This window comes from Xenopus laevis, chromosome 6L, assembly GCF_017654675.1.
Source record: "Xenopus laevis strain J_2021 chromosome 6L, Xenopus_laevis_v10.1, whole genome shotgun sequence".
In the NCBI taxonomy this organism is placed as follows: Eukaryota; Metazoa; Chordata; class Amphibia; order Anura; family Pipidae; genus Xenopus; species Xenopus laevis.
Genome location: NC_054381.1, coordinates 11,282,843 through 11,308,903, shown reverse-complemented (window position 1 = coordinate 11,308,903; position 26,061 = coordinate 11,282,843). Strand labels below are relative to the sequence as shown.

The window sequence follows — 26,061 nt, the reverse complement described above, 5'->3', positions numbered from 1 at the left end:
AAGGAAGCACAAAATAAATCCTTCCTCGTCTCCAACGTGGTTTCGAGGATGTGGTGTAATTGGTAACTTTATACATACCTGGTAGACATGCCCAGTTGAAAATACATACTGGGAAGAAGTTTTTAAATTAATACATACAGTATCACAAAAATATATTCGATTAGCCCTTCTAACCCTCCCTACCAAGAAGTTAAATAAACCGCAAAATAAACTCTTATCTCAGATTCTAGCAGCTGCCAGGATCAATTTAGCAAAACAATGGTTGCAAAACCCTATCATGGCTCACAAATTAAAAGAAAGAATAAACACTACACAACATCTATTTTACTTAAATGCTTTATTAAGAGACCAAGTGGATAAGCATACAGAAATATGGTCCCCATAGACGTAAGCATCAGTATGAAAGATACTGTATGTACCGGCTCTTTTACTTTTTTTTTTTCTTCTCCTTAGTTTGTAGTTTTCTTTCCTTCTTCACCTTGTTTCTAAGAACTAAGGTCCCCCTCCCCTCTGTCATCTTAAACTTTTGTACTGCTACGTTTAAGAGTGTGCAGATGATGACTGTATCTGTTTTATTGAAATATCTAAATAAAAGAGATTAATAAAAAAAATGAATGTAGAGGTTTCTAGGCCCCACAGCAAAATTATTATAGAGCCCCCAAAACATTTATAAGGGGGTCTGTTTCACAAGTATCCACCAGGGCTCCACAGCAGTCACACTGTTTGTGCCCCCTAGTGCTTTTCCCCCTGGGCATATTTATTGCTCTATTGCAATAAGAAATTGTCTCCATCTGACACCCATTGATGTGCCCACAGGAATCATCTGAAAATTCCAGCAATTCTTAGGCGAGAACTATGTGATAATTAATTTTTATGTAGTGGACATTTGGATGCAAGGCATTATGGAAAAAACATGTCAAAATACCCGCAATCTTTACCAGTGCCAAAAAGCTTATAGCAATAGATATCAACTCCAAGCAGCCATAACAGATGAAGGGGAATCTGGGGCTCATCTCATGTTACATATAATGCATCAATGAAGATGGGAAGCCTGTGGGTGCAGTAGAAAGAAATAAAACTAGCATAAAATATAATGATGTTAATAGTGTAAACCCATACTGTTCCCTCTCCTTGTGTGTCCCCAATTATGTCTAAGCAGTGATTTCTCGCCTGAATATTTGGAGCAGGACAAGTGCTGCTATATTTAGCCGACATTATCTAGTGATAAGCAATGATTAGTCTCCATACACGCTCCAGCTATGGGTGGAATGTGACACTGACACTTAAGATGAGATAAAACAAACACAGTTGTCACTAGTGGAATTATCCAGCCAGCAGGGGGCACTGGAGTTGTACACGCACCTCTATACATAGGATAGCCTTATGGGCCAGGTAAACCTTCCTCCGGTTGTATTTCCAGGGGTCTAATAGGAACTCTATAAATGCCCCAAAACAGAATCTGACCTAAAAGAAATCTGTCCTTATTTTATTTTGCTGTAGCAGATCAATACACAGCAGAAAAGTGCTTTGTATATCTAAATGGATTGCTACTGCTTTGTTGTTACAACAGAGGGTCACTAGTCATAAGGTAAAAGGTAAAGAACTAGGAGGACGTTGGCTAGAAAACAGGCAGGCATTAAATCATAAAAAGTAGCTTTTATTCAGCAGAATCCACATATAAACAGGCCAAGGAAGGGTTAAATGAAGTTAGGTCCTTGATTTGAAGGGGTGGTTCAATTTTGTCGGGTAGATACACACAATGCTATTTGGGGGAGATTAGTTGCCCAGACAAATCGCCTCTTCTTCGGGCTCAATGCAATGCAATGCCTTCATGCCGGCTAGAATGTAAATCACCAGCAGGATGGCACTTGGAGCACTTCATTTTCTGAAGTCACTCACCCGAAGTTTCCTCGTGAGGCAAATTCGGACGACTTCGGAAAACGAAGCCCACCAATTGCCATCCTGCCAGCGATTTACATTCTAGCCAGTTCGGGGAGTTCGGCAGTTCGGGGAGATTAGTTGCCCCGAAGAAGAGTAGATTTGTGGATGGGCGACTGTTCTCCCCAAATCTGAGCGTGTGTCTCTGCCCTCAGTATGTTATATAATTGCTAATTCCAAGCAACTTTTCAATCCCCCTTTTTTTCTTTTTTATAGTTTTTGGGTTGTTTTTAGTGGGCCTCTTGCTTCTAACCATTTGGCCTATTTCATGGTCATTGCCTAATTCTTTTTATGAAAAAAGAGGCTTAATATTGAAACAATAGAGTATCATAAGTAGATATAATAGACTAGGAGAATAAAGAGGTTAAGTGAGGAGAGGAGGAATTATAGTTTGGAAAGTGGGCCCATGGTCTAAGTTTTTCTGGTGGGCCCCTGGCATCCCAGTCCGACACTTACTAAAAGCTAAATCAAAGGTGAACAAACCCTTTAATTTCAAATTTGTCCCAAAGTATTTTCCAGATAACCACTCTTGTCGGTCCCCAGTGAGGATCATTTTGGGTGATCTTCCCACGGTGATTAAATAGAGTCACCTAAGGCGACACTCGTACACAGACACCAAAGATTTGACAGAAATCCATCTAACACACAGCTGTCACTCTGTCCCGGGTTTATTCAGTTCAAGGTCGTTGTTTTGATGCTGAGAATGGCCGGTTATAACGGGAGCTGATACACAAGCTCATCTGCAGTCCCAACATTTTGCCTCTTAGTCCAACTGTTCCATCAGCTGTTTCAGCACAAGACTTTCAGTCTCCCCTTATAGAAATCACACAGGCTACAATTCATTGCATTATCCAAATAAATGTATTTTAGTCATATGAATAGTTATATGAATGACCTCCAGTCCAATGAATTATAATGATTCCTTTTTAACTACTCCCAAAGTGGAGATACAGTGGTGGGTATAAATTTATTAAGGATTCGGTTGGACCAGCACTTGGATTCGGCCAAATCCGAATCCTGCTGAAAAAACCCAAGTCCTGAATATTAAGAAATACAAAACATTACACACAAATACACACACATATGGATCCTGTTATCAAGAATGCTTGGGTCCTGGGTTTTTGGATAAGGGGTCCATAATTTAAAGGTGAACCACCATACTTTGTCTACTAAATCATGTAAACATTAAATAAACCCAATAGGCTGGTTTTGCTTCCAATAAGGATTAATTATATCTTAGTTGGGATCAAGTACAAGCTAATGTTTTATTATTACAGAGAAAAAGAAAATAATTTTTAAAAACGTGAATTATTAGATTTAATAAAATTGGAGTCCATTGGAAATGGCCATCCTGTAATTCGGAGCTTTCTAGATAAAGGGCTTCCGGAAAGCAGATCCCATACCTGTATATACAACTGAATTTAATCATTCGACTATAAAATGCATAAGAGATGTTTATGTAACATGTTGCATCTGTTTTATCTGAAATATTGTGTGATAGAATCTTCCACATGTTCCCCAAGACCCGACATAAGGAATTTATGATTTTGAGGAAATCCAAACACTGTATCTGTGCTATAAATACCCGTTTTCATGTCCTTTCTGCAGATGAAGGATTGCTGTCACCCACATACCAAAGGAGCAGCATCAGGGGGGAATTTCATCGAGCACAGAATAGCTTCATCCCCTCAGTGAGGCAGAGATCGGAACTATTTCTCTCCAAGGCAGCTGCTGCGGAAACCAAAGCCAGAAATCCCAAACTGGTATGTCTCTCATAGTGCAAATTCTTTGTCAAGAGCTTATCCTTGTAGTCAGTGGAGAGGCATGTGTGTGCCCTTTTATTTCAGATATTGTAGAAAGATGAACAACAGATACAATTCAAAGTAACTGAGAGGGGCAATGGGAAGGGCAATAGAGCAGAAATAGAGGACTTGATATACTTCAAGGGACAAATTGGCTTAATGTGACATATTTTCCCGCACAACCCAGTGTTGCTTACCAGAAATTCACCATAATGTTACCCAGACAATATACAGTATGCACCCGTGCTATGCTATATTTGTGTTGGCAACATTCAATTTCTGATAGCAAAAAGTAATTTAAAGGGATGCACTAAATACAGGATATATGAATTTGGCAGAATCCTTAGCCTTTGGATTAGGTTTGACAGAACACATAAGGACATAATTGCTGGGGCACTAACAGGCTTAAAAGCACACCCCTTATTGCTCATTTAAAAAGCACTTGCATCCATGCTCTGCCTTTCCTAAACTTACTGACACCCAAGTTAGAGGACTGCCAGGTGGAACCCCTTCAAGCATCCCCACTTTGTCACTCATGAATACAGCAATGCTGAACACTGGCAGCACAGTATTCATAGGGCACTTACAGACCTCTCTGAGACTGAACTGTGGAGGGCAAGTACAAAAACCATGGCAATTTGGGCTCGCTCTTTGCACCCTGTCAAGTGACTCTAAAGTTCTGGACAACCAAAAAGGCAATTTTTATTCCAACAGTTTATACATTATTTTTTATTTATCTCAACTTTGAATTTGCAAATTAAGATTTGGAGATTCAGACAAATCTTTAGTATATGGCCTCTAAATTATTTTGTGTTATAATATTACTATTTTCATATTTTTAAATATAGAAGAAAAAGAATATATACAGTATATATGGGACCTGGGGGTTTCCAGATAAAGGTTCTTTCGATAATTTGGATCTCCATACCTTAAGGAAGTGAATTCGAAGTGAATTTTAGAATTCAAAAACTTAGAATTTCAAAGTAATTTTTGGGTACTTCGACCATAGAATAGGCCAAATTCGACTTTGACTTCGATTCGAATTGAAAAACTTCGACTTCGAAAATCGAACTACTGTCTCTTTAAAAAACTTCAACTTCAACACTGGGCCACCTTAAACCTGCCGAATTGCTATGTTAGCCTATGGGGACCTCCTAGAATCTATAGCCAACATTTGGCTACGTTTTTAGAAGTCAAAGTTTTTTTTTTTGAAAATCGTTCGATCGATTAAATCGTTCGAAACGTTCGAATCGAAGGATTTAATCGATTGATCGAACGATTTTACTTTGATCGAACATGGCCATATTCGATCAAAAAAAACTTCGAATATCGAACTGCTGCAATTCGATGGTCGAATTTCGAAGTTTTTTCACTTCGAAATTCGACCCTTAGTAAACGTGCCCCCTGAAAAATCTAAAAAATCATAAAACATTTATTAAACCCAATGTTATTTGCCTTTAATGAGGATTAATTATATTTTAGTTGGGATCAAGTAGAAGCTACTGTAAGAAAAATAAATAATTTGAAAAAATTGATTTACTATTTGATTAAAAGTCTATGGGAGATGACCATTGCTGGATAATGGGTTTCTGGATAACAGATCCCATACGTGTATGTCTGAGGTGGCAAAGGCCATCATTACACCATAACCGATTTCTGTGCACTGGGTGATGATACTGAGCAAACCACAGCTCTGTAATAATTGAGCCCCAGTGTCTTCTTCCATCTCTTATTACACAGTCAGGTGTTTATTTTCATACACACAGCATTTTGTTGGAAGTTACTAGGAATGTACAGACAGTCCAACAATTATATTATTTTAAGCCAACCCTTCTTGCTTTTAGAAATTGGGAAACAAAACAGACATCTATACTTCTCCCCCAAAAAAGGTAAAGTGTGATTTTCTTTCTTTTCTAAACATTTGCTATTTGGATTTTATCAGTTTAACCTTCAGCATTTTGGTTTGCGGTGCCATTAAACATGTTGACAACTAACTGAAAGTTTGAGTACACCCCATTCTAAACCCGGGCGAAGCCTCCACCTCCTAATCCCAATTGCACACTTGCATACTAGTACTCCTTGCCAAAGACCTAGTCTCAGGCCTATCCCTAACACATCATATTCACCTTATTAATGGTATCACCCATTTCTGGTAGCCACACCTCCCTAACCCATCCCATTTATTTAAATTCCATTGCCAAACCTACTCAACTGTGTCACATTCGGCACCCTATATCCAGAACCCAAGCTAAGCTCCCTGGTCTCGGATCTCACTTCTGCCTTTAGCCGCCACCTTTCACCTCGGGAGGAGCCCTCGGCTAATTGGATGCCGCCAGGTCTTAACAGAGAGAGGAGCAAAGCTAACGGTTCTGGACTAGCAAAGGGGCACAATCGTCTCACCAGGATACTGGAAGGAAGAACACCACCAGGAACAAGCAGGCCGGGCCAGCACAAGCAGTTAGAATAATCAGACAGGCCAGAATCAGGATTAGAGATCGTAGAATAGTCGGAGGACAGGCAAAGGTTCAGGATTGGAGAGATCAGCGTAGTCACAGACAGGCAGGGTCAGGATTGGAGAGGTCAGAGTAGTAAGCAAGCAGACAAGGGTCAAAGACAGTAGAAACAGTCAGGAATCACTCAGGATAACACCCAGGAACTTGCTAATAGAACCTAGCAACGGGCAATTTGCTGAGGACTGAATTCCCCTTTTAACTGTTTGAATTTCGCGCCAGCGCCTTTAAGAAACGGACCCGCGCTGCGCGCGCACGCGCCATTGGGGAACCAGGTAGGGAGCAGCGGGCATCCACGCCAGGGACGCAGCACTGGACCCCGCTGCCCACTAGACCACCAGGTAACTTCCTTACAAACTGCCTCCTGAAGACCATATCCAAGTCATGCTCCCACCTTCTCTACCTGTTGGCCTTCCTTCCCAGGGCCCAAGAAAATTGCATAAGTACAGTAAGTACAATTGCATAAGTACAGACTAAAACATATATAGGCAGTTATAATTGCATACACATTGTAAGCAAAGCCCAAAGCAGCTAAAGCCATATTGATACATGACCAGCAAAGGACCAAGACCTACACAAACAAGTGAGGTTTATCACATATATGGATAGATCAGGGCTAACACTGGTAATGTATTTTACTCCATAAAATCAATTTTAATTCAAAGACAAATGTGTCAATTAAATAAAAAGGTGAGTAACTAGGATGTAAAATGACAAACCATTTCCTAATAATGATTTTAGTTGTTTTATGTCTGCATGGGTTTGTAGTGATTTTAATAAAAATCCTGTTCTGGAAAACATTTAACCCAATAACACAGAGTGAGAAGACGTGTTGCTTTGGAGTGGTGTTTCCCGCTGTTTTAACTGACTTTAAGGTGTGTCCAACAGCTGGTGTGCTTTATTAATGAGTTTCCATACTAACGATTGTTTGAAGAATGGAGGTGGTGTTAAAACCCACTTGTGTTTCCTCTTCAAGATGGCAGAAAACACAATGAAATTCTCACCTAAAGATGCTGAAAAGAAAACAGAAGTGGTGCTGCCTCCTCCACCACCTCCCGACTCAATCCAACACTCAGAGGAATCTGGGAGTCAAGAACAGAGTTTCATGCCTGTGCCTCCACCCAAAGAATCATTTTCAAAATTCTACGAACAGCGGCAAGTGAATGAATTGAAAAGGCTTTACCGTCACATGCACCCAGAGCTAAGGAAAAACTTAGAACACACTGTTACCTGCGATATGACAAAGCTATTAAAGACAGATGAGCCAAACCAGCAGGCAGCTATAAATCTGGATACGGTTTTGACTGGTGAGGTGCAATCTATGCGTTGGATCTTTGAAAACTGGAACTTAGATGCTATAGGAGAGCATCAGGGTGGTAAGAAACTTGTAGATGAAGATGCTGTCCTTGGTGGCAATGTGAAAGATACATCAATGCTTTTTAAGGGTCAACTATGTGAGAGCGGGATCCCTTCATCGTCACTTGGGATGGTTCAGACAAAAGGTGACGTAAAGACAGCTTTGTGGTTATTTGAAACACAGCCACTTGACTCCATGAATAAAATATATCCCGAGGACACGGAAGTCCAAGAAGCAATCCTGAAAGAGCCAGTTGGAAGAGGAGATGTTAAAGGCACAAAACTTTTGTTTGAAACATGTCCCTTAGGTGAAATGGGCCGCTGCAATTCAGTAGAAGAAAACAGCATCCTTCAGCTCAAGTCTGAAATTCAGGAACTCAAAGGTGATGTCAAGAAAACAGTAAAGTTGTTTCAGACAGAGCCTTTGTGTGCCATCAGAGATGACAATGGAAATATTCATGAAATAAAATCTATATGCAGAGAAGAAACTGAGGGTGACAATGTCAACAGAACGAGGTGGTTATTTGAAACTCAGCCCTTGGACAGTATTCACAAGAACAGCCCAAAAGTTCAGATTATTCGAGGGATTTCCTTGGAAGAATTAGAAAAGGGAGGAGTTGATGCCAAAAAGTGGATATTTGAGACTCAACCTCTAGATACAATTAAAGAAGACAATGACGAAGGAATGTTTCAGGCCTCTTTAGATTCTCATGATGTTGCTGATTCTTCCACAGATAAAGTCCTTCCAGGTGATGTAAAGTCTACATTGTGGCTATTTGAAAGCCAACCCATGGAAACCCTTAAAGGTGATTTTGAAGTAGGACCATTAAAAAAAGTTGAGCTGCTGAATGAAGAAAAAGGAGATGTGAAACAAAGGAAACTCCTTTTTGAAGCATCTGCACTGGATAGAATTTCAGACAAGGATGAGACAGCACCTGAGAACGTAATAGAGATTTCAAAGGGAGATGTGACAACTTTCAAGAAACTATTTGAAACTCTTCCCTTAGAAAGTATTAAGAAAACAGGAAATGTCATAGTGTCTGATCAAGAACACATACAAGTGGGTAATGTGAAAGCAAACCAAACTTTATTTGAGACTGTACCACTTTACGCCATTGAAGATAGTTTGGGAAATTTTCACGAAGTTATGTCCATCAGCCGAGAGCAAGTGGTGACTGCCGATGTGAGAAACTATAAATGGATGTTTGAAACAAAGCCATTAGACCAGTTTAATGAGAGTCTACAGAAAGTTGATATAATTCGAGGAATTACCAAACAAGAAATTGTATCTGGTGATGTGGGCACCGCAAAGTGGTTGTTTGAGACTCAACCAGTGGACATTGTTCATCAACAGTCAGATGCCACTGAAATACACTCATCGGTCCAGAAGCAGGTATTACAAAAAGGAGATGTTAAAAAATGCAAGTGGCTATTTGAAACTCAACCCATCGATAAGTTATATGATAAGTCAGAGCAAGCTAAAGATATGGAAACTCAAATCCAAGGTGATGTAAAGTCCTACACATGGATGTTTGAAACCCAACCTTTAGATTCATTAAAAGATTCTGAGGAACAGTATATCAATGTCAAAACAACCTCACAAGATGCTTGCAAGGGGGTTGATGTGAAAACCACAAAACATCTTTTTGAAACTGAACCATTAGAAAACATTTCCTCCAAAGGTGAATTCAAAAAAGTCATCAGATACTCCAGTACAATTCAAATGCCATCAGGTGAAGTTTCCAGGGTGAAGGAAATTTTTGAGACTACCCCTAATGAAGGTATTTTGGGGGAAAGGGCAGATATTCCCGTAGAAGAAAACATACAGAAAGGTTCTGTGAACAAATTTACATGGCTTTTTGAAAACCGTCCTCTAGATTCAATGTCAGCAAGTACAAATGGTTTTCAAGAAGTGCCCCCTGAGAAGGATGTCCAAGGGGGAGATGTTGTGGGGAAAAAGTTTGTTTTTGAGACATACTCTTTGGACCAAATCAAACAAGAAGCAGATGAAACTGAAATCAAGAAAGTCCAAGAATCTTTTACCCGAGGGGATGTTAAATCCTGTACTATGTTATTTGAAACAAAACCGCTGTATGCTATTCAAGACAAAGGAGGAGAGTATCATGAAGTCACGTCAGTAAAAAAGGAAGAGGTTCTTAAAGCAGATGTAAGAGGCGCCAAATGGTTGTTTGAAACAAAACCTCTTGATAAGATCAATAAAGATGAAGAGGTTTTTGTAATCAGAGCTGTAACCCAAGAAGATATCGACAGAGGCTCTGTCAAGGCTGCTAGGTGGAGGTTCGAAACAGAACCGCTTGATTCTATGGCTGAGGAAAAGAAATATATTGGAAAAGAACTTGAAGATGTACAAAAAGGAGATGTTCAGTTAAATAAGCAGCTATTCGAATCTCAGCAGCTTAACCAGAAGAAGTACGTTAGGCTTGTGAGCGTTAGCGATGTCCAAAAGGGAAACGTAAGGACATCAACTTGGCTGTTTGAAAACCAACCTTTTGATTCTTTAAAAGGAGATTCTGATGAGCATCCAGGGATTGTAACAGTACAGCGTGAAGATAACCAACGGGGAGATGTAAAAAGGTGCACCTGGTTATTTGAATCTCAGCCTTTAGACAGTCTGAAAGATACAGAAAACCCTACTGCTCAAGGTCAGGAAGAGATTCTTAAAGCCAATGTTAAAAGCACAACATGGCTGTTTGAAAGCACACCTCTTGATAAATTTGAACGAGCAACCAGTTTGGACCAGAAAGAATTTAATGTGAAAGATACTCTAGAAAAATGCCTGTCCTACAAAATAATTGAACATAAAGGGATTGCTATAGAATCTGTGGGTGAGGGGAGTGTGAAAATGGTCAAGTATCAGCCCACAAATACAGGGACAATAATCCAAAAGGAAGAGACACTTGGAGGTAACTTGCAAAGAATCCTATTGCAGCTACTTCACCGAACAGATCTGGAACCAAATTGCGTACTTGTTGAAGAAAATAGTATGGAAGAACTTTATAAAACAGATTTGCAACTAAAACATTCAGGAGAACCAGGAGGAGAAGAAGAAAGACATGTGCAGGACAATGTAGCTAAGGCCCTTCAGATCTTGTTGAATGAAAATGTTCTTGTTAAGACTGGCATAATAATGGAAGAAACTGAAAAAGGCTATGTTAGAATTATTATATACTCTACTTTAAAATACAGTCAGTGTAATACAACTGCCGAAAGTGTTGTCAAGGGGGATGTAAAATCAACTATTGGAAATCTACTTAGTCATAATCAAGAAAGCAAGCGTAAAGTTTCAGTGACACGTGAGCAACATGAAAGGGGCAATGTCCAACTGTACACTAGCTGTATAGAGAAGGGAGATCTTGGTTACTTAAGAAGCCTTCAGGATGAATCTGAAATAGAAGCTCTTATGATTTCTCAAAGTGAGGATGACAAATCATCATTTCAACATGCTGAGAAGTTTGGTGAGCAACATGAATCTACACAGGTAGCAGAAGGACAAAGTCATATTAAAGGAAAAGAAAGTATGTACACAGCATCTAATTCTGCCATTCACTGTATGGATCCTGGAGCTAAAGGGATGAAATGTTGTGCCGCTGCTAATAGTAAGCCATTGAAACCTACTGAAATGGCTAGAAATGAATGCAACCTTGAAACAAAAGTTGCAATGAAGGAGGAAAAGGCAGTAAAACATATTTCAACTTGTTCCGAAGAAGATAAATGTGCCATGCAGACAACATCTAGCACACTTCCAACTGAGTGTGCAAGCAGCAATGATCTCCAGGCTGCTCTCTTGGACCTTAGACAAGCTGCAGCTGAGGCCAAAACTATCCAAAAGCAAGTGCAATGCAAGTTTCAGAAAAGCACCAAGGAAGTTCAGTCTTGCAGTGAACAAATCAAAGGGAAGGTGGTGCAACCTGTTCAATCCATGTTGAGATGTCAGGAGGGTGCAACCACAATGCACTCATCTAGCACCAGTACTTCGGTTCATGAAGCAAGAAGATCAGAAGCAAGCTTTCAAGCAACAACCACATCAACCAAAAAGGTCAGTGTTCAAGAGAAGGAAGAGCAGGTTCTACCGGGACAGGAAAGGAAAGTGATCACTAGCACAGAAAGTAGCATTAAGGATGGTGTTGACTCTCCCAAGAAAGTGAAAAACTATTTAAACCCTTTTCTCAATTCTGATTATATGATGGAACCAGCCCAAGCAGACCAAGAGCAGGATATTGTCAGGGGTGATGTAAAGGCAGCTATCAAAGCTTTGCAGAATGCATCATCAGAACAGAGAGACATAGAAAAGGAGGAAGTTGTGAGAGGTAATCTAGCAACTGCTTTACAGTCTTTGGAAAGGTCTAACGTTAATGTTTCAAAAGGTGACTTTAAAACAGCTATGGTTTACAGAAATGCAGGGCTATCCCATAAAGTGTCTAAAGTCAACACCGAGGATCAGCAGATTAGGTGTCAGGCTACTGTGGAACCAGTATCACCATCTGATAATGACTTTCCTCCTCCTCCAGCTGCTGTAATTGAACATGAACATTGCCAACTGAGTACAACAGAAGCCAAAAGAGATGACACTATGAAGATGCAAGAGCCTGTTCCTATATTCATGGATTCTGCTGCTAATAAGGCAAGTGATACAATTCTGGATGAGAATGCAAATGCTTTATCAACACCTCAACCATCAATGACCCAGAGGAAAAAGCCAGTCCCACCACCAAAGCCAAAGCATTTACTCCCAGGTGCCTGCCCTCCTCCACATATTAAGGCAAAGTGCCAGATGAAGTCAACTTCATCCCAAAATACTATAAACATAAATGACTGTTCCTCTAAAATCACAGTAAGGAAAATGACTGATCAACAGTGGCAACAACAATGTGCAAGTGAGAGCTTCTGTGGTTCTGCAAACAAGAAAGTACAGGAAAAGGTACGGGAGAGTGAAGTGTTTGCTTATAAAGCTAATGAGCAACACAAACAAGAAATGTGTTCGAACAACAACTGTGAAAAATCAGAGGTATCAATAGGTAAAAATGATCACAGTCAACCCAATGACTTCCATACTCAAATACAACCACTAGAGAATTCATTGACTGATACACTTAGTCAAGGGGTCAAAATTGAAACCACATGCTGCCAAAACAGTGAGACAAAAGATGTTAACCAGAGTAAAAAAGGTGTTACTTTAATTGAACCCACTCCAAGTCTACAGCACAGCGAAAACCAAGTTGTCATGAGAGTAAAACATAAAAAGGAAACAGAGGATGAGAAACGCAAAAGGTTATCCATCCACATGGATGAGATACTTCGGGGGAATGTTAGGGCATCAATGGACATTCTGGAAAATATGAGGAAACAGGATGAGCTACAGAGGATATTGAACAAAGTCAAGGAACTGGAAGATGAAACCAGCACAGTTGATGCCAGGTCTGTGAAGGGCTTCTTTGAGAGTGTTCCAGACTGGATAGTGGACAATGAAAATGATCCAGATTCTACACTGAAGGAGAGAGAAGATGAGAAAGATGTCATTTCAGAGTTCTTGAAAGATGATACAGAAAGTGTTTCCTCTATGGAGCTTGCATTTGAGGATCTGGAAAAGGCAAGTACCGAAATCAAATATCTGAAAGAGCAGACCTTGGCAAGACTTTTAGACATCGAAGAAACAATCAAGAAGGCACTTTACTCTGTTTCAAGTTTAAAGTCTGAATCTGATATAGCTGGTCTCTCGGGACTGTTCCGGGAATCACTAGGAAGTTCTCCGAGCCCGGTCCCTAGTAATAATATCCGTAAAATCAGCATTGTTTCGAGTAAAGCAAAGCCAGAGAAGCCAGTGCGTCTCTCAGTACAGAAACCCACTGAATCCATCGTTAGTCAAGACGAGACAAAAAAGAAAGAACTTGATACAAATAATGTTCCCAATCGGGCCATCTCTCCTGCTTCCCCTTCATTTATCACCATTGAGTCTGCTGCCAGGAAGCCACCACAAAATACAGGCTGTGCCTCTTCCTCTCAGAACACAAAAGCTTTAAACAATGGACAAACGCCTGAAGATTTGCTTAGCAAAAGGTCCTATGTCCTTCAAGAGCCTACCAACCAGATCAGCCAGCTCAACCCCCAGCGACAAAAGAGTATCCTAGAGTTAAAAACAGGACCAGAGGGTCCTAAACTCGTTGGTACCACCATAGTGACAGAAAAATATGAAGAATGTGATCAGTTCGGCAATAAGTTAATACGTTCAAAAACATCAACAACCGTCACAAAGCAGTCGGACACTCAGAGTTCATCGACGTACGAAGTTGTGTCTGCCCCACCTCGCTATGAAGTCACTGCTTCTCCCCGGCTCAAAAGACACATGGAAAACTCCCACGTCCGAGGCAATGAAACAGGAGTCGTATTTGTGACATTCGGCAATTCAAAAACAGCAAATAAATAATTTAGTCAAAAGCCAAAACATTACCCAGGTACCTAATGAATTATTCCTCTTGGAAACATCTGCCATTAGCATCTGAGAAATGGAAGGAAAATCATGTTTAATTGATATCATGATCGGGCTTGCTGCACCCTGTGTGATTCCATTTGTACTATACTTGACCTTGCTGTTAAACATAGATAGTAAATCCTGAACTTCACAGCTGTTACTGAAATAGAAATCCTCGAAATGCCCCGGCTATACCTGTTATAAAAGAGATGCCTTTGTACAAAGGGCATGTATCATTTAAGGTCAACCAAACCAAGCCGGGGGGGGGGGTTTATGGCAGGTTTAAAACTACAATCTCCTGTTTATAGAACCCTTGATGCCTTGCAATGGTTTTGAAACAATCCCATTTTTCAGTGAAGATGTAATAGAGCAGTTGTAGGTTTCTTATCTTTGTATCACAAGCTTCAGCTGCTTATACTGTAAATGGCAGGCAATTTTCATGTGCTCTGCTAGCAAACCATTTGGCAGCCATATTTGTTATTTGTTTAGTAGTTGCCATAAACAAGCAGCCAAACTGCAGTGGACACAATACTTTTTTTTCTTATAGGTTTTTTTTTAGATATAAAAGGGGTTATGTAATAAAAGGCACTAAGTTTGCCCAGGGGGCAGAATTTACAGGTCACCTGTTTCAATGCAAACATCTTAGTGTTTGCTATGGGTTACTGCTCCTTGGCAAACTTAATGCCTTATATTACATGCAGGGGATAGTCTATAAATTGTGTGTTCTTGTGCTTCCTCCACCGAACTTTTTCTTCCTACTGCAAACATTTCACCCATGCCAGATGTTAGCAGTACTTGGCAAATCGATGACTCCTGCTGGAATCAACCAATTAAAGAAGGTGAAATCTGTCAGTGACCCACAGCATGTTTGTGTGGCTTGCAGTTAGAAAAAGCAAGTTTGACTGAGGAACTCACATGTAAAGGGTTAAGAATGGACTTATTAAACATCCATTCAATGATTGTTTTGGACAGATTATTGTCCCCACTGAGAAAACACAGCACCGTCTTCATTATGTGGTCTTTGACAGATATATTACCTTTTTCACTCAAAACCTTATTAATGCAGATAAACCCATAACCCACCCATTTTTCTTGGGTCTCATTTTAGATCTGTATGACCATATGTACGTTAAGGTCATAAATGGGCAGGAGTAATCTGCCGTTTTGGGTGATTAAACTGAATCTGTAGTTTATCTGCCCATATATAGGTAACCCCAATAGGCCCACATGACTGATATCTGGCCAAAAATTGCCCAGATGTGAATCGGGAAGGTTCGATTCTCCTGTTGGATCAGAGACCACATCAGCTAGCTGACGCAGTCCTCTCTCTCCGATATATATCCCCTGTTGTAAACGATCGGATTAAAGCCCGATATTGTCCACCTTACAGGGGAAGATCTGCTTGTTTGGCCACCTTAAGTTAGACGTGAGCAAGAGGGTGAACCACTAGTTGACAGATCTATATGATTTCATATATATATGCTCTTCATTTCAACAAAATACGATTTTTTTAATTGTAGGGATTATACAGTATCCTTAGACATTGGGAAAGTGCTAATATTCCAAATTAGAATTTATTTATGAATCTTGTTTGTTGAGCTTTCTGCATTTGATACATTTCTAGATAGTTTTTTTTCTTATCTTTGTATAGAAATATCTTTTATGAAAAGAAAACTGTTTTTTATCTACTGTGCACAATTGTCTTTAGTCATCTCTTACTTTGTACTGTAGTGTATTAAAAATATACATTTCCATTAAACATCCGTCTCACTCTTTGTGCTAATGATCTGAAAGCCAATGTACAAAACTGAGGCCATGGGCGTTAATAAATCTTGTATCCATCACAATCAGTACATACATTCTACTTGACCTGATATGAATAATCACTCCTTGACAGATGTGGAACTACTTCTTGATAGTAAAGATATGGTTTAGTCCTTACTTCCGGCTGTGAATAAAACTTTATACATACAGCAGCCCCTACTCTATCATTTCTTTTCAATTACAGGTATGTTATCCGGAAACCCGTTATTCAGAAAGCTCTGAATTATGGAAAGGTTGTCTCCCATAGACTCCTTATAATCCAAATAATCCAACATTTTTAAAATGATTTCCTTTTTCTGTGTAATAATAAAACAGTAGCTTGTACTTGATCCCAACTAAGATATAATTAATTATTATTGGAAGCAAAAGCAGCCTATTGGGTTTATTTAATGTTTAAATGATTTTCTAGTAGACTTAAGGTATGAAGATCCAAATTATGGAAAGATCCATTATCTGTAAAAACCCCAGGTCCCAAGCATTCTGGATAACAGGTCCCATACCTGTATTACACTGATGAGCAAAAAACAAAAGCTGTAAAACCATCAGTGGGCGACCCCCTGTCCTGGTGAGTCTTGGCTAATATCTCATTTACCCTTTTATTAAAGTGACAGTGACTGATACCTTGCCACTATAATACTTATGAAATAATGCCTATGAGATTAAATGTCTGATGACATTTCATAACAATTCATTAGATAACACTTTGCTCTTAAAATGGCACATGAGCTGCTTAAAGGAAGATCATCCATTACCTTTTACTGGGCCCTCATAGAACTGTAGGTGTATTACTACTTACCTCTAAATAAGGCTGTTGAGTGCCACTCGTTCTTTTATACATGAATAATGTATCCCCTATTGTAAAATAGAAGACTATTGTAAGCCACCAAGGAGTCCCAGGACCATGCATGGGTATCCAGAATGCTTGGGACCTGGGGTTTTCTGGATAACGTATCTTTCCGTAATGTGGATCTTCGCACCTTAAGTCTGCTAAAAAATCATGTAAACATTAAATAAACCCAATAGGTTGCTTTTGACTCAAATAAGGATTAATTATATATTATATTTATATATAAGCCCAGGTTATAACTCATTACATTACAAAGCACAGTTTAGAAGGATATAATTTACAGGATATTCATAATGTGTAATACATATCGTGTATTATATAAGTATATCCACAGTGTCTTAATACTCACAAACCTCAGAACCAGTGCCGCTACTACTTCTCTTTCTTTCTTTTACTTTTAATTTTCCCACCATTCTCACCCCTGGCTAAAGACTTGGTTGCTCATCGGCCATAGACATAGAGATCTGCTCGTTTGGCGATGTTGCCAAATGAGCGGATCTCTGCCCGATATGCCCACATTGAGTCCAGAGTTACTCTGTTCCCAAGAGTCAAGAGGGAGTCTTATGAGGAGGAACTTTCGCCAGGTTCTGACTGGTGAAATAATATGAAGCTACATCCTCAACTTTATTATGTCAGTGACATCATATCCTGTATTCCAAAAAAGTCATAAGCAAGATTCAAAATGCTGGCGTTTTTTTTTTATAAAGTGCCATTATGTTTACATATTGTTACTGTTAAAAATATGTTATTTAACATTTGAAGCTCATGCCACGTTTGTTTTAGGGTGGGCTCGTGGCCTAGGCCAGGACAATAGAGGATCTCTCTCTTCATTTTGCTTCCTTGAACATTTTTAATAAAAAGTGGCCACTTCCAGCAATTTCACCAACATCACTAATAAATACATACATATAACTTTTATATACCCACTGAATTTGAAAAGATGTAAGTATAACTAAGTTAACGTAGTTTCGCTAGGAAGAAAGTAACGCTAAAGTAACCCCATGAATCATGGCTGACTAAAGTATGCCAATGTTCTTATGCCGAGACTAAATTATGCATTTTGATAACGTAGTTGTGTGAGGTCTGGCGGAGACTTCCGAAGTGAAAATTCAAATCTGGCCCGGACTGGCAACCTGTGGGTTCTGGCAAATCCCAGAGGGGCTGCTATAAGGTGCCATAGAAAGTCAGTATTTAGTGGGCTGGTGGGGGCCTCTGTGTATCTGAAATGCCAGGGCCTATTTTGACTCTCAGTCCAGACCTGATTCAAATGTAGCTAAATGCGCCCCATTGACTCCAGGGGACCCTACAATTAATACCATCTTAGACATGGCAGTAATTTCATGGTATTAATAACAGTTGCCAATTAAATATCATGCCATTTAGGGAGGAACTCCACGATGCGTTTGATGCCGACGCGCTGCGTTTTCATCCAACTATCGGATAAATGTAGTTGTTACATGCGATTCTCCTTCACTTCCTGTTTCTTCAAAACATCTGACATGTCGCATGCGTTTTGTCGCATGGCGACGTGTCGGCACCAAACACATCGTGGAGTTCCTCCCTTAAGAGAACTCACATATTGAATTTGAATTTTGTACAAGATGATTAGCACACATATTGGTGCATCACCTCTGCACAAGGAACCAGTGATGCTGGAAATAGTGGTGTAACTTCAGAGGAAGCAGGGGGCCCAGGAAGTTTAGGGGCCCCATGAGGCCCTAATTCATATTCAATTTCCTTAAATATTGGTAAAACAGGTCAATCTCTAGACATTTTGGGACGTGAAAAATAATTTGCTGTGGGGCCCAGTAATTTCTAGGTATGCCACTGGCTGGAAATCTGGGGAACAACATTTGAAAAGTGATATTGTGCACAAATTACAGCTATTATTGTGTACCCACAAACATTCTGCATAGAATATCAGCTGAATGGCAATTACTGTAATAGAGCAAAAAAGTGTGCCTGAGTGGAGGTGCACAGATTTATGCATGTGAGTAAATTGGGAGCAAACAGATGCACATAGCTAATTGAGGTAAGAAGTGGCAGAAACTGGCAAAGAGATGTCCTTAGAATACATGCAGCTCAGCTAGCACAATATCAAGCACCTACAGGGCCGACACGCAAAGGGAGTCCTGCACTAACTGCCTGGGTGATCATGTTCTTTTTGCACCTCATGCACCAAAACAGGCACAGAAAACAAATTGCTGTACAGCACCGGTATAGAGAAGGACAAGCTTGGCAGTTTAATGGGCATGTCTGTCTACACCTACCTATTGTATATATCAACCAGGGAAAATAGAGTTCCCCACAATTTGGGGAATGAGGTTATACAGCTTATCTGCTCTACTTTGATTCTAGAAAGAGGAGAAAGAGAGGGAAGTCTGTTCTACTTGCTTGAAACCAGTGTATTCTATGGAGCGTACAGCATTTGGCAAGATGATCCTCCATCAGTCGTGTTTTTGCTGTAGCCAATGCAAACAGAAGCTAACGTAAGTATTCGGGTGGGAGAGGGGAGGCAACCACTGTGCAGATAGTAATGAAGAGGAGATTTAAGGCTTTTTTTTGTTTGTTCCCCAAATCCTTTCTTTCCAAGCTTTCCCTGTTATATTCTATTTACATAAATATATGGAGATATCCTAGATGCCATAAAGTATGGTGGCATTTAAATAGAAGTAGTGTATAGGAACCGTGAAGCATCATACATGTCCACATGACCATGCTCTGGTCACATCCCACTATGCCAAAACAAGCTCCTAATCTGCCCAAACCCCACTCATTTTCAGCAACCCTGCCCCTACCCAGCACTCCAGGACCCTTAACAAGTCCACTCCTCGTGGTGGCTCTGACTGGGACCTGCCAAAGGTGACCAAATATGGAAGAGATCAGACAAAGCTGCAATAGAAATAATCTCCACTTTTTCATTTATGAACCTAGATTCATGAACTGTAGACTAATTAATGGAAACATCACCTAATATGTCTGTTGATTTCATTTCTTTTAGCTTCAAAAACTGTTTTTCTGTGTTTGGGAGACTGTACTGCAAAGTACACCATGACCAGATCACTCAAGGAGGGACAGCAGAATCCAGCCATGAGAAGTCTGTTGCTGGTTCAGTTCCCTCCAAAGATCTAAAGAAAGCCAAGAATTTCAAGGAATACAATATGGCCGAAGTCCATGTTGGAGACGAGATCAGCCACGGTCAGAGCCATGGAGAACTCCATCACACTAACCAGACACATTATAGTAATGATTCATGGCTTCATATTGCTCATATTAGAAACAAGGGTATATCCCGATGGAGTTGGCCAAACTTATTATCAGCTAATAACATTCCAGACACTCTGGAAAAGGGTGCAAACAGGGGTGTCACAAATAGATTCTCTGGAGCACAAGAGATGAACCTGCCTAAAGTTCCTTCTCCAGATGGAAAACGATTCCAAAAAAACAACGTCATCTCTGAGCCCAAAATAAAGCAAAAGGTTGTACTTTTCCAAACTCTGAAGACTAATACCAATATTTCTGCTGCTTCACCCAAAGGAATGAAAACTTCCAAAATGGAATCACTGCAAAAAAAATATGAACTTGCATGCACGAAACCAGCAATAAATTCTTCTGGTCAGCCCAACACTCGCTTAATTACAACCAATTTCCGAGATATTTTGTCTTCTCCCAAAAGTAAAGATGGGACACATAGCACTGAGTCTTCACATGTTCTTAAATCTAAAGCATCTTCAGTTGCTCGTCCCAAAAGTGAGACCATCCAGCTGCCAAAAATTAGACAAAACATCAAGGAACCGATGGCTGTGGACACACCCATCCCCAAAAATCTTCCTAGTGGGGAGGCCGGTATCAAACAAAGTATGGAAGAGAACGCAGGAGCAATTGAGAATGAAGCTTCCCTAAATGCTTCTCAACCACAGCAACAGTTAATCCAGAAATAAGCAAAAATAGAAGTGTTACAGCTGCCTCCAGGATCCAATTCTCCGATGCATGAGGTCTCCTCATTGTCACAAATGCCATGTCAAGATCAGGAATTGGAACCGTAAAAGGGTCTACTCAAGCTGGTGTTGAGGAGCCACCATGGCCAATATTCTTCTAAAGTAGATGCAAATCACGTATAAAAGTCATTGAGAACATAACTTTTTGATGGAAATAATCTTTCACTTCATTAGTCGGATTCTGTAGGTATTGTAGAATAATGATCGCTAACGGGACCTTTAATTTTCCAAAGTCGCCTGTAATTGCCTCACAAGGAAACTTCAGGCGACTTTGGAAAACTTTGGTGTGTCTGCCCCCAGGCAATTTACATTTTAGCCGGCAGAAGGCAGGGGAAGGCAGATCGGAGAGATCAGTCACCGCAAAGAAGAGGAGATTTGTCGCCTGGCAACTAATCTGTCCGAATCTGTCCGTTTGGCCAGACCATATGGGATCCTTGCACTTCTGTATAGTTGCACTCTGTGTCACTGTTCCCTCCAAAGATCTAAAGAAAGCTAGGAAAGCCACGGAATACAATATGGCCGAAGTCCACGTTGGAGATGACATTAGTCAGCCATGGAGAACTCCATCACACTAGGCTTCTGCATGATCCCATTCATGATCAACATGGGATCCTTGCACTTCTGTATAGTTTCACTCTGTGCCACTGCTTTCCTTGTGCCTCCTTCTCTGAACCATTGGAACAAGGGAACCTCCAACTTTGTTTTTGAAGCATCTAAAGAATGCTGAAAGATAAAGAATTTATTGATCAAGTATGTTAGGGAAAAAAGTTCATGGGTTAGTTTGATGCCATGATCTGTCCCTATTCTAAACTAGAACATGGATGGCAAGGTCCACCACCCAGACTGACTGTATTTCAATGCATGGCAACACAATCACCACCAGATTGACGCCCCTAACACCACCCCTAGCCTATCTCTATTTTAAAGGTAGCCATACATGAGTCCATAAAGATCGGCAGCCAACCAATATCAGGCCTAAAATCCAGATATTAATCAGACAGGTTTAAAAATCCTGACGGAGAAAGGAATGCATTGGCTTGTTGATTCATAACCTTCCTACAGCTCTCTGATCCTGGTGAGTGAGGACAATAGGACATATTGTTGTGAGGCACATACGGTAATAACCTCTATTATCCCAAAATTGCATAGGCTGCAATTTGCATAGGCTGGCTCAAACCAGACCAACAAAATAGGTGGTGCAATTACAAATGATTTATTTAAAGAAAAAGCATCACAGAATAGGCCTTACGCATTTCGTGGCAAAAGGGGCCCTAAATCATATTATGATTATTCTATTCCGATGTGCTTATGGTGTCAGGGTGCACAGAGGAGAAAATTTGACAATAGGGACATTTCACACAAACTAAAAGAACAATTTTATATATTTCCCCCTACTGCCAGCATTTAGCTAATAGACAGTATATCCACACAAGACTGCTCCAGTCTATTTACCCTTGTACTTTTAGCTGTAAAACGGTTGGTTCCAAGTGAATTTATTATAATGTGACTGTGATTGCCCCCTTGTCATTAATATTAGCCGCAGAGGTGTGTTTTCTTTCACGTATGTTGCAAGTTATCTTATCTGTTTGCTCAGGGTGATTATTCAGTGATGTTGTGTCTTCTGTGAAAACTCATAAATATGAATTACTAACAGGTGTAGCTATTATACAGCATTGGGAAGTAACACAGATTTATGGCAGGCCCAAAAGTGATAGAATAAGCAAAACCCACAGCTTTTGAGCCTGAGTATTTTATAATCTACAGCTAAAATGTTTGGTGTTTATCTCCAGGAAGCTCTCTCTTCTCTGGGTCCTAAAAAAACCTCCCCTGCAATCTTCTCTCTCCCACCAGTTTGTTCCACCTTTACTCCCAGCAGTTAGGGTTTACACCTGGCCGGTATTTTACCAGCCTACCCAGTACAATACAAGTCAAGGCCAGGGCCGTATTACAAATTTGCCAACAATGTAGCAGGTAGCAATGTATCTATTCGGTCCTTGGCCTACCTCTGAATTGCCCCAATCCCCTCTCTTCTCTCCCCTTTTATGTCCCCAAACACTCCCTTCTCACAGAACCTGAAAAGCTTTTGTCCAGCCCCATCCCTCCAATGAAACTATTGCCCCCCCCCAAGACTTTTGGACCCACTTTACCTCTTACATCATCAGCCGGTAAAGGCCTGAAGAAAAGGAAACAATCCTACCAGCAGTTGTGTTCTTCTTACCCTACACCTTGCAGCTTATCAATTGCTCCGAGGCCGGAACTGGACTCCCCAAGGCCAAGTCCCCCTTTCAACACCACAGACTTACCATTCTCTCAAATACAGGCCAAATTGCATCTCTGCTCGCTCCTGTCTGTACCATGATGCCCCGTGTCTTCCTGAGATACTTGGCCCAGTGGCATATGCGACCATCACAACAGCGGGAATGTGCAACACACACTTAGATGTGAATAAACTGGAGGTTTGCACACCACCACCAATGAACACAGGGACAGTTTATTGACAGTCGCCAACTCAGTTTTGCAGTAGTAATTTCCTCAACCATGCACTTGAAACAATTAGGGCCCAAGCTGCTGTCTACCCCCCAACCCGTCTCTGCTTCCCCATTAAGTCAGGACGCTGTACTTTTACAGACTTTCAAAACAAAGGTCAGCTTTGCATTTGAGACACTAAGCCCTGTATCCCCTAGATCAGTGATCCCCAACCAGTAGCTCGTGAGTAACATGTTGCTCTCCAAACCCCTGGATGTTGCTCCCAGTGGCCTCAAAACATGTGCTTATTTCTTTAATTCCAGGCTTGGAGGCAAGTTTTCGTTACATAAAAACCTTGTGTATTGCCAAACAGAGCCTCTTGTAGGCTGCAAGTCCTCGTATGAGCTACAATAGCCAATCACAGCCCATATTTGGCACCCCAGGAACTTTTTGCATGCTTGTGTTGCTCTCCAACTTGTTTTTAAATTTGCATGTGGCTCACGGTAAAAAAAGGTTGGGGACCTCTGCCCTAGATCCTTTTCCACTAACTGGGCGAGGTACCCCAACACTGGTTTCTATTTCTCTCCTCATTGGAAGGTCAACTACTTAACCCACTGCTAACTCTCACCACATGCAGTGATCTCCACTAATTCAGCCAACTATTATCTAACTAATTCTTCTTGGTGCCTGTGTGATGTGGCCTATCACTTCTCATAAGCCAAAGAGGAAGTTATACCCTGCTCTCTCCCTTATAGTTTCTCTGGGGGGTTCCCTTACTGAGCAGCACCACCTGGACTCTGAACTACAAATAGAATTACAAAATATAATCTATCCTACCCCTTACATGCCCATTCAGTCCCCTCTGCTGCCCTCCGCTCCCTCCAGCACACCATTCCTGTATGTTCCCCTGTGCTGGCTTTCACCAATCTGCTCCATCCCTGTATCCTCCCACTTGTGTGTTCAGCCCAACCTCTATCAGTTTCACCTTTGCTGCCACCAGTAAACTCCCTTTTACCTGTCCATTATCCTCTACTATGTCCTAGATGCCCAGTGCCTTGTCCTGCTGCTCATCCCCATCTTCTCCTTTCCCAGCACATGCTCTGTGCTGCTGTCACTTATCTGAGCTTTGGGACCCACTCACAATATACAGTATGCATACAATGTCACAATATAAGGCTGATTAGTAATTAATTCAGATTCTCATTAACGGTCAGCTCAGAAGCTAGTGAATCTGCATCAGAATTTAATCATAATCAGTTCCATAGCATTAGCTTCTAAGATACATTAACCTTTCTTTCTGCTTGATGATTTCCAACAAAGCTTAGCTGGTCAGCCCAGAGTCCACTGAGCATGTGCAGAGCCACTGACACACAAAAGACGCCTAACAAGATCCAAGATGGAGAGTTGCTGTGGACAACTTGGCCATTACTGTTATAGGGCTGCTGGGCCTCTTGGGCTGGTGCAGTAAATTCTCTACATAAAAACAGCATTTCTCACCATAATCTATTTTAAGTTTTAGTTCTCGTTTAAAGGAGAATGTAGCCCATTGAGGGGTTGCATTTACTGGATACTACCTTGAAGTAAAAATATGAAAATAAACTTTTTATTTGTCTAATTATTTCAAAATATATTGCTTTATTACCGGTTTTAAATGGTAAATACAGTCATATGAAAAAGTTTGGGCACCCCTCTCAGCCTGCATAATAATTTACACTTTCAACAAAAAAGATAACAGTGATATGTCTTTCATTTGCAAGGAATATTTGAGTACTGGGGTGTTTTCTGAACAAAGATTTTTAGTGAAGCAGTATTCAGTTGTATGAAATTAAATCAAATGTGAAAAACTTGATGTGCAAAAATTTGGAATGCTTGTAACTGCTCAATACTGATTACTGGAAACACCAAATTGGTTGGATTAGCTCGTTAAGACTTGAACTTCATAGGCAGGTGTGTCCAATCATGAGAAAAGGTATTTAAGGTGACCAATTGCAAGTTGTGCTTCTGTTTGACTCTCCTCTGAAGAGTGACTGCATGGGATCCTCAAAGCAACTCTCAAAAGATCTGAAAACAAAGATTGTTCAGTATCATGGTTTAGGGGAAGGCTACAAAAAGCTATCTCAGAGGTTTAAACTGTCAGTTTCAACTGTAAGGAATGTAATCAGGAAATGGAAGGCCACAGGCACAGTTGCTGTAAAACCCAGGTCTGGCAGGCCAAGAAAAATACAGGAGCAACATATGCGGAGGATTGTGAGAATGGTTACAGACAACCCAACGATCACCTCCAAAGACCTGCAAGAACATCTTGCTGCAGATGGTGTATCTGTACATCGTTCTACAATTCAGCACAATTTGCACAAAGAACATGTGTATGGCAGGGGGATGAGAAAGAAGCCCTTTCTGCACTCACGCCACAAACAGAGTCGCTTGTTGTATCCAAAAGCTCATTTAGACAAGACACACTCATTTTGTAACAAAGAGCTTTGGAATGATGAGACAAAAATTTAGCTATTTGGTCATAACAAAAAGCACTTTGCATGGCGGAAGAAGAACACCACATTCCAAGAAAAACACCTGCTACCTACTGTCACATTTGGTGGAGGTCCCATCATGCTGTGGGGCTGTGTGGCTAGTTCAGGGACTACTGGGGCCCTTGTTAAAGTCGAGGGTCGGATGAATTCAACCCAATATCAACAAATTCTTCAGGATAATGTTCAAGCATCAGTCACAAAGTTGAAGTTACACAGGGGTTGGATATTCCAACAAGACAATCACCCTAAACACACTTGGAAATCTACAAAGGAATTTATGCAGAGGGGGAAGTACAATATTCTGG

General features: G+C 40.6%; 1 protein-coding gene across 3 annotated transcripts in view; it reads left to right on the top strand.

Moving 5' to 3' along the window:
• xirp1.L (xin actin binding repeat containing 1 L homeolog) overlaps positions 1-16,064 on the top strand; it is a 28,921-nt gene extending 12,857 nt beyond the window's left edge. For all 3 annotated transcript variants that reach the window (XM_041565766.1, XM_018267091.2, XM_041565767.1), the window contains 3 exons: positions 3,547-3,701; positions 5,585-5,629; positions 7,227-16,064. In XM_041565766.1, coding sequence (XP_041421700.1) covers positions 3,547-3,701; positions 5,585-5,629; positions 7,227-14,048 — 7,022 coding nt within the window. In that variant the 3' untranslated portion in view covers positions 14,049-16,064. The remainder of the gene's footprint in view (positions 1-3,546; positions 3,702-5,584; positions 5,630-7,226) is intronic.
• The last annotated feature ends 9,997 nt before the right edge of the window (positions 16,065-26,061 follow it).